At 60.4% G+C, this 9,061-nt stretch overlaps 1 protein-coding gene across 2 annotated transcripts in view; it reads right to left on the bottom strand.

The window, feature by feature from the left end:
• XPO7 (exportin 7) overlaps nucleotides 1-9,061 on the bottom strand; it is a 69,926-nt gene that overhangs the window by 2,545 nt on the left and 58,320 nt on the right. Inside the window, exons 24-27 of one of the 2 annotated variants that reach the window (XM_075601431.1) lie at nucleotides 3,059-3,197; nucleotides 2,331-2,515; nucleotides 2,138-2,236; nucleotides 95-222 (exon numbers count right to left, since the gene is read on the bottom strand). In XM_075601431.1, the coding sequence (XP_075457546.1) occupies nucleotides 95-222; nucleotides 2,138-2,236; nucleotides 2,331-2,515; nucleotides 3,059-3,197 (551 nt within the window). The remainder of the gene's footprint in view (nucleotides 1-94; nucleotides 223-2,137; nucleotides 2,237-2,330; nucleotides 2,516-3,058; nucleotides 3,198-9,061) is intronic. The other variant, XM_075601432.1, reaches the window with a different exon arrangement.

Below are 9,061 nucleotides of genomic sequence, written 5' to 3'. Positions count from 1 at the left end.
GGGACACGGCGACCCGTCTCTGGGCAGCGGAGGTGAGGGTGGGACACGCCGACCCGTCTCTGGGCAGCGGGAGGTGAGGGTGGGACACACTGACCTGTCTCTGTTTTTGGTCAGCAGGTTCCTTTCGATTCCCTCCATCAGATTCTCAAAGCACAGGTGCATGGCTTGCTGCTTCTCGGGGGGCTGGCTGCTCACAATGCTGCTCCGCAGGTCTGAGAAATACTGATGAAGACGCACAATCAGAGAGAGGGCGGCGGGGGAGAACACGGGAGGGGGCGGGGGAGAACACGGGAGGGGGCGGGGGAGAACACGGGAGGGGGCGGGGGAGAACACGGGAGGGGGCGGGGGAGAACACGGGAGGGGGCGGGGGAGAACACGGGAGGGGGGCGGGGGAGAACACGGGAGGGGGCGGGGGAGAACACGGGAGGGGGCGGGGGAGAACACGGGAGGGGGCGGGGGAGAACACGGGAGGGGGCGGGGGAGAACACGGGAGGGGGCGGGGGAGAACACGGGAGGGGGCGGGGGAGAACACGGGAGGGGGCGGGGGAGAACACGGGAGGGGGCGGGGGAGAACACGGGAGGGGGCGGGGGAGAACACGGGAGGGGGCGGGGGAGAACACGGGAGGGGGGCGGGGGAGAACACGGGAGGGGGGCGGGGGAGAACACGGGAGGGGGCGGGGGAGAACACGGGAGGGGGCGGGGGAGAACACGGGAGGGGGCGGGGGAGAACACGGGAGGGGGCGGGGGAGAACACGGGAGGGGGCGGGGGAGAACACGGGAGGGGGCGGGGGAGAACACGGGAGGGGGCGGGGGAGAACACGGGAGGGGGCGGGGGAGAACACGGGAGGGGGCGGGGGAGAACACGGGAGGGGGGCGGGGGAGAACACGGGAGGGGGGCGGGGGAGAACACGGGAGGGGGGCGGGGGAGAACACGGGAGGGGGGCGGGGGAGAACACGGGAGGGGGGCGGGGGAGAACACGGGAGGGGGGCGGGGGAGAACACGGGAGGGGGGCGGGGGAGAACACGGGGGGGGGGCGGGGGAGAACACGGGAGGGGGGCGGGGGAGAACACGGGAGGGGGGCGGGGGAGAACACGGGGGGGGGGCGGGGGAGAACACGGGGGGGGGGCGGGGGAGAACACGGGGGGGGGGCGGGGGAGAACACGGGGGGGGGGGCGGGGGAGAACACGGGGGGGGGGGCGGGGGAGAACACGGGGGGGGGCGGGGGAGAACACGGGGGGGGGCGGGGGAGAACACGGGGGGGGGGCGGGGGAGAACACGGGGGGGGGGCGGGGGAGAACACGGGGGGGGGCGGGGGAGAACACGGGGGGGGGGCGGGGGAGAACACGGGGGGGGGGCGGGGGAGAACACGGGGGGGGCGGGGGAGAACACGGGGGGGGGCGGGGGAGAACACGGGGGGGGGCGGGGGAGAACACGGGGGGGGCGGGGGAGAACACGGGGGGGGGGGGGGCGGGGGAGAACACGGGGGGGGGGGCGGGGGAGAACACGGGGGGGGGGGCGGGGGAGAACACGGGGGGGGGGCGGGGGAGAACACGGGGGGGGGGGGCGGGGGAGAACACGGGGGGGGGGCGCGGGGGAGAACACGGGGGGGGGGGGGGCGGGGGAGAACACGGGGGGGGGGGCGGGGGAGAACACGGGGGGGGGGGGCGGGGGAGAACACGGGGGGGGGGGCGGGGGAGAACACGGGGGGGCGGGGGAGAACACGGGGGGCGGGGGAGAACACGGGAGGGGCGGGGGAGAACACGGGAGGGGCGGGGGAGAACACGGGAGGGGCGGGGGAGAACACGGGAGGGGCGGGGGAGAACACGGGAGGGGCGGGGGAGAACACGGGAGGGGCGGGGGAGAACACGGGAGGGGCGGGGGAGAACACGGGAGGGGCGGGGGAGAACACGGGAGGGGCGGGGAGAACACGGGAGGGGCGGGGGAGAACACGGGAGGGGCGGGGGAGAACACGGGAGGGGCGGGGGAGAACACGGGAGGGGCGGGGGAGAACACGGGAGGGGCGGGGGAGAACACGGGAGGGGCGGGGGAGAACACGGGAGGGGCGGGGGAGAACACGGGAGGGGCGGGGGAGAACACGGGAGGGGCGGGGGAGCACAGAGGTTAAAGGGTTCGTACCTTCTCATTGAGTAGGATCAGGCCTAGCAGAGGTCGGCTCATTGACCACTGATTCCGACAGTCTTCAAATATAATAATATTCAGCACCGTGGAGAGCATCTGAGAGGATAAAAGGGAGAGAGAGATGGGAGGGAAGATGTTACTGTCATCGCCAAGGTTTTCCGTGCGGTTTATCTGCGCAGGCGACAGTTACCTGTTGGATCATCTCGGGGTGCTGCTGCATAATGTGAAGGAACCGCTCGCTCTCCTGAGGTGGGGGGGCCCCGCGTTTCTTGCTGCTGCGGGACAGCTGCTTGAAGAGGTAAGTGACGATGTGATCCAGACAGGAGCAGCAGCCTGTGCACACCATGGTGTCTGCGGGGAGGGGACACAGCGTCACTGTGAGAGGGGAATGCGAGGACGTGCTCCAAAGGTCATATTCACACACTAGCTGCTGAAGGTGCGTTATGGCACAGACGCGAAAAGGGACACAGCCAAATCAGGAGGCGGGGGACGGAGAGACGCCGGAGCAGAAGGAGGCAGGGGACGGAAAGACGCCGGAGCAGAAGGAGGCGGGGGACGGAAAGACGCCGGAGCAGAAGGAGGCGGGGGACGGTGAGACGACGGAGCAGAATGAGGCGGGGGACGGAGACACGCCGGAGGAGGCGGGGAATGCAGAGACGCCGGAGCAGGAGGCGGCGGGGAATGCAAAGACGCCGGAGCAGGAGGCGGCGGGGAATGCAGAGACGCCGGAGCAGGAGGCGGCGGGGAATGCAGAGACACCGGAGCAGGAGGCGGCGGGGAATGCAGAGACGCCGGAGCAGGCGGGGGACGTGTCGCTGGAGCAGGAGGCGGCAGGGGGCGGAGAGACACCGGAGCAGAAGGCGGCGGGGGACTTGTCGCTGGAGCAGCAGGGGGCGCATCGCCGGAGCCAGGACTCACCCAGGGCTGTGAGCCCCTCAGAGATGGAGGACAAAATGTACATTATAACGTGTGGCTCGAGGCTGGCGATGAAAGACATGTGATCCTGCGTCAGTACCTCCAGGAGCGAGTAATAGGACTGACTGAGTTTAGGGTAATCCTGCAACAAGAGGGGTGCACACTTAAGAGTGTTACAAAACTACTCACACCCTGTAACACAAGCATGTCAAACTCGCGGCCCGCGGGTCGCATGCGGCCCACAACGATTATTTTTGCGGCCCAGCTCGCGATGTGCCAGGCAACGAGCGCTCTCTGCAAAGGCGGAAAAAAAATAAAAATCTCCCCCCTCCTGATTGGCTGGCGCATGTTGGCACGCTGCCAGAATTTTTTTTTTGGGCCGCAGCAAGCTCTATCTGAGCTTGCAAAGCCAGGCCCGCCTCTACCTGCTGCATGGAGCAAGTCAGGTGAGTACTGCTCCATGCCTGTTTGCTTCCCCCTTGCCCTCCTGCTCCGATTCCGCTCCCCCCTGCTCCGATTCCGTTCCGACCCCCACCCCGTTCCTATTCCGCTCTGATCCCCCCCCCCCCCCCCCCTGCTCCGATCCCGTTCCGATTTCCCAGGTGTGTATGAGTGTCTGAGTGTGCGTGTCTGAGTGTGCGCGCCTGAGTGACCGTCCGAGTGTATGTGTCTGTGAGTGTGTCTGTGAGTGTGTCTGTGAGTGTGTCTGTGAGTGTGTCTGTGAGTGTGTCTGTGAGTGTGTCTGTGAGTGTGTCTGTGAGTGTGTCTGTGAGTGTGTCTGTGAGTGTGTCTGTGAGTGTGTCTGTGAGTGTGTCTGTGTGTCAGAGAGAGAGAGTGTGTCTGTGTGTCTGAGAGAGAGTGTGTCTGGGAGAGAGAGAGAGTGTGTGTCTGGAGAGAGAGAGAGAGAGAGTGTGTCTGGGAGAGAGAGAGTGTGTCTGAGAGAGAGAGAGTGTGTCTGGGAGAGAGAGAGAGTGTCTGGGAGAGAGAGAGTGTGTCTGGGAGAGAGAGAGTGTGTCTGGGAGAGAGAGAGAGAGTGTGTCTGGGAGAGAGAGAGTGTATCTGGGAGAGAGAGAGTGTGTCTGGGAGAGAGAGAGAGAGTGTGTCTGGGAGAGAGAGAGAGTGTGTCTGGGAGAGAGAGAGAGAGAGTGTGTCTGGGAGAGAGAGAGAGTGTGTCTGTGTGTCTGAGAGAGAGTGTGTCTGGGAGAGAGAGTGTGTCTGGGAAAGAGAGAGAGTGTGTCTGGAGAGAGAGAGAGTGTGTGTCTGGGAGAGAGAGAGAGTGTGTCTGGGAGAGAGAGAGTGTGTCTGGGAGAGAGAGAGTGTGTCTGGGAGAGAGAGAGTGTGTCTGGGAGAGAGAGAGTGTGTCTGGGAGAGAGAGAGTGTGTCTGGGAGAGAGAGAGTGTGTCTGGGAGAGAGAGAGTGTGTCTGGGAGAGAGAGAGTGTGTCTGGGAGAGAGAGAGTGTGTCTGGGAAAGAGAGAGAGTGTGTCTGGGAGAGAGAGAGAGTGTCTGGGAGAGAGAGAGAGTGTGTCTGGGAGAGAGAGAGAGTGTGTCTGGGAGAGAGAGAGAGAGTGTGTCTGGGAGAGAGAGAGAGAGTGTGTCTGGGAGAGAGAGAGAGAGTGTGTCTGGGAGAGAGAGAGAGAGAGTGTGTGTCTGGGAGAGAGAGAGAGAGTGTGTCTGGGAGAGAGAGAGAGAGTGTGTCTGGGAGAGAGAGAGAGAGTGTGTCTGGGAGAGAGAGAGAGTGTGTCTGGGAGAGAGAGAGAGTGTGTCTGGGAGAGAGAGAGAGAGTGTGTCTGGGAGAGAGAGAGAGAGTGTGTCTGGGAGAGAGAGAGTGTGTCTGGGAGAGAGAGAGTGTGTCTGGGAGAGAGAGAGTGTGTCTGGGAGAGAGAGAGTGTGTCTGGGAGAGAGAGTGTGTGTCTGGGAGAGAGAGAGTGTGTCTGGGAGAGAGAGAGAGTGTGTCTGGGAGAGAGAGTGTGTGTCTGGGAGAGAGAGAGTGTGTCTGGGAGAGAGAGAGAGTGTGTCTGGGAGAGAGAGAGAGAGTGTGTCTGGGAGAGAGAGAGAGAGAGTGTGTGTCTGGAGAGAGAGAGAGAGAGTGTGTGTCTGGGAGAGAGAGAGAGAGTGTGTCTGGGAGAGAGAGAGAGAGTGTGTCTGGGAGAGAGAGAGAGTGTGTCTGGGAGAGAGAGAGAGTGTGTCTGGGAGAGAGAGAGAGAGTGTCTGGGAGAGAGAGAGAGAGTGTGTGTCTGGGAGAGAGAGAGAGAGTGTGTGTCTGGGAGAGAGAGAGTGTGTCTGGGAGAGAGATAGAGTGTGTGTCTGGGAGAGAGAGAGAGTGTGTGTCTGGGAGAGAGAGAGAGTGTGTGTCTGGGAGAGAGAGAGAGTGTGTGTGTCTGGGAGAGAGAGAGTGTGTCTGGGAGAGAGAGAGAGAGTGTGTCTGGGAGAGAGAGAGAGAGTGTATCTGGGAGAGAGAGAGTGTGTCTGGGAGAGAGAGAGTGTGTCTGGGAGAGAGAGAGAGTGTGTCTGGGAGAGAGAGAGAGAGAGTGTGTCTGGGAGAGAGAGAGAGTGTGTCTGTGTGTCTGAGAGAGAGTGTGTCTGGGAGAGAGAGAGAGTGTGTCTGGGAAGAGAGAGAGTGTGTCTGGGAGAGAGAGAGAGTGTGTGTCTGGGAGAGAGAGAGAGTGTGTCTGGGAGAGAGAGAGAGAGAGTGTGTCTGGGAGAGAGAGAGAGTGTGTCTGTGTGTCTGAGAGAGAGTGTGTCTGGGAGAGAGAGAGTGTGTGTCTGGGAGAGAGAGAGAGTGTGTCTGGGAGAGAGAGAGAGAGTGTGTCTGGGAGAGAGAGAGAGTGTGTCTGGGAGAGAGAGAGTGTGTCTGGGAGAGAGAGAGTGTGTCTGGGAGAGAGAGAGTGTGTCTGGGAGAGAGAGAGTGTGTCTGGGAGAGAGAGAGTGTGTCTGGGAGAGAGAGAGTGTGTCTGGGAGAGAGAGATAGGTGTCTGGGAGAGAGAGAGAGTGTGTCTGGGAGAGAGAGAGAGAGTGTGTCTGGGAGAGAGAGAGTGTGTCTGGGAGAGAGAGAGTGTGTCTGGGAGAGAGAGAGAGAGAGTGTGTCTGGGAGAGAGAGAGAGAGAGTGTGTCTGGGAGAGAGAGAGAGAGTGTGTCTGGGAGAGAGAGAGTGTGTCTGGGAGAGAGAGAGTGTGTCTGGGAGAGAGAGAGAGAGTGTGTCTGGGAGAGAGAGAGAGTGTGTCTGGGAGAGAGAGAGAGTGTGTCTGGGAGAGAGAGAGAGAGAGTGTGTCTGGGAGAGAGAGAGAGTGTGTCTGTGTGTCTGAGAGAGAGTGTGTCTGGGAGAGAGAGAGTGTGTGTCTGGGAGAGAGAGAGAGTGTGTCTGGGAGAGAGAGAGAGAGTGTGTCTGGGAGAGAGAGAGAGTGTGTCTGGGAGAGAGAGAGTGTGTCTGGGAGAGAGAGAGTGTTGTCTGGGAGAGAGAGAGTGTGTCTGGGAGAGAGAGAGTGTGTCTGGGAGAGAGAGAGTGTGTCTGGGAGAGAGAGAGTGTGTCTGGGAGAGAGAGAGAGAGTGTCTGGGAGAGAGAGAGAGTGTGTCTGGGAGAGAGAGAGAGTGTGTCTGGGAGAGAGAGAGAGTGTGTCTGGGAGAGAGAGAGAGAGTGTGTCTGGGAGAGAGAGAGAGAGTGTGTCTGGGAGAGAGAGAGAGTGTGTCTGGGAGAGAGAGAGAGTGTGTCTGGGAGAGAGAGTGTGTGTCTGGGAGAGAGAGAGTGTGTCTGGGAGAGAGAGAGAGTGTGTCTGGGAGAGAGAGTGTGTGTCTGGGAGAGAGAGACTGTGTCTGGGAGAGAGAGAGAGAGTGTGTCTGGGAGAGAGAGAGAGAGTGTGTCTGGGAGAGAGAGAGAGAGAGTGTGTCTGGGAGAGAGAGAGTGTGTCTGGGAGAGAGAGAGAGTGTGTCTGGGAGAGAGAGAGAGTGTGTGTCTGGGAGAGAGAGAGAGAGTGTGTGTCTGGGAGAGAGAGAGTGTGTCTGGGAGAGAGAGAGAGTGTGTGTCTGGGAGAGAGAGAGAGTGTGTGTCTGGGAGAGAGAGAGAGTGTGTGTGTCTGGGAGAGAGAGAGAGAGAGAGTGTGTCTGGGAGAGAGAGAGAGAGAGTGTGTCTGGGAGAGAGAGAGTGTGTCTGGGAGAGAGAGAGAGAGAGTGTGTCTGGGAGAGAGAGAGAGTGTGTCTGGGAGAGAGAGAGAGTGTGTCTGGGAGAGAGAGAGTGTGTGTCTGGGAGAGAGAGAGTGTGTCTGGGAGAGAGAGAGTGTGTCTGGGAGAGAGAGAGAGAGTGTGTCTGGGAGAGAGAGAGAGAGTGTGTCTGGGAGAGAGAGAGAGAGAGTGTGTGTCTGGGAGAGAGAGAGAGAGTGTGTCTGGGAGAGAGAGAGAGAGTGTGTCTGGGAGAGAGAGAGAGTGTGTCTGGGAGAGAGAGAGAGTGTGTCTGGGAGAGAGAGAGAGTGTCTGGGAGAGAGAGAGAGAGTGTGTGTCTGGGAGAGAGAGTGTGTGTCTGGGAGAGAGATAGAGTGTGTGTCTGGGAGAGAGAGAGAGTGTGTGTCTGGGAGAGAGAGAGAGTGTGTGTCTGGGAGAGAGAGAGAGTGTGTGTGTCTGGGAGAGAGAGAGAGAGTGTGTCTGGGAGAGAGAGAGAGTGTGTGTGTCTGGGAGAGAGAGAGAGAGTGTGTCTGGGAGAGAGAGAGTGTGTCTGGGAGAGAGAGAGAGAGAGTGTGTCTGGGAGAGAGAGAGAGAGTGTGTCTGGGAGAGAGAGAGAGTGTGTCTGGGAGAGAGAGAGAGTGTGTCTGGGAGAGAGAGAGAGTGTGTCTGGGAGAGAGAGTGTGTGTGTCTGGGAGAGAGTGTGTGTGTCTGGAGAGAGAGTGTGTGTGTCTGGGGAGAGAGAGAGTGTGTGTCTGGGAGAGAGAGAGTGTGTGTCTGGGAGAGAGAGAGTGTGTGTCTGGGAGAGAGAGAGTGTGTGTCTGAGAGAGAGTGAGAGTGTGTGTCTGGGAGAGAGAGAGAGAGTGTGTGTCTGGGAGAGAGAGAGAGAGAGTGTGTGTCTGGGAGAGAGAGAGAGTGTGTGTCTGGGAGAGAGAGAGAGTGTGTGTGTCTGGGAGAGAGAGAGAGAGTGTGTCTGGGAGAGAGAGAGAGTGTGTGTCTGGGAGAGAGAGTGTGTGTCTGGGAGAGAGAGAGAGAGTGTGTCTGGGAGAGAGAGAGAGAGTGTGTCTGGGAGAGAGAGAGTGTGTCTGGGAGAGAGAGAGTGTGTCTGGGAGAGAGAGAGAGAGTGTCTGGGAGAGAGAGAGTGTGTCTGGGAGAGAGAGAGAGTGTGTCTGGGAGAGAGAGAGAGTGTGTCTGGGAGAGAGAGAGAGTGTGTGTCTGGGAGAGAGAGAGAGAGAGTGTGTCTGGGAGAGAGAGAGAGAGTGTGTCTGGGAGAGAGAGAGAGAGTGTGTCTGGGAGAGAGAGAGAGTGTGTCTGGGAGAGAGAGAGAGAGAGAGTGTGTCTGGGAGAGAGAGAGAGAGAGTGTGTCTGGGAGAGAGGAGAGAGTGTGTGTCTGGGAGAGAGAGAGAGAGTGTGTCTGGGAGAGAGAGAGAGTGTGTCTGGGAGAGAGAGAGAGTGTGTCTGGGAGAGAGAGAGAGTGTGTCTGGGAGAGAGAGAGTGTGTGTCTGGGAGAGAGAGAGAGTGTGTGTCTGGGAGAGAGAGAGAGTGTGTGTCTGGGAGAGAGAGAGAGTGTGTGTCTGGGAGAGAGAGAGAGTGTGTGTCTGGGAGAGAGAGAGAGTGTGTGTCTGGGAGAGAGAGAGAGTGTGTGTCTGGGAGAGAGAGAGAGTGTGTGTCTGGGAGAGAGAGAGTGTGTGTGTCTGGGAGAGAGAGAGAGAGTGTGTCTGGGAGAGAGAGAGAGAGTGTGTCTGGGAGAGAGAGAGAGTGTGTCTGGGAGAGAGAGAGAGAGAGAGTGTGTCTGGGAGAGAGAGAGAGAGAGAGAGTGTGTCTGGGAGAGAGAGAGAGAGAGAGAGAGTGTGTCTGGG

This window comes from Ascaphus truei, chromosome 5 (genome assembly GCF_040206685.1).
Source record: "Ascaphus truei isolate aAscTru1 chromosome 5, aAscTru1.hap1, whole genome shotgun sequence".
Classification (NCBI taxonomy): domain Eukaryota; kingdom Metazoa; phylum Chordata; class Amphibia; order Anura; family Ascaphidae; genus Ascaphus; species Ascaphus truei.
The sequence above is the reverse complement of the archived record's forward strand: the minus strand, read 5'-3'. Positions and strand labels throughout refer to the sequence as shown.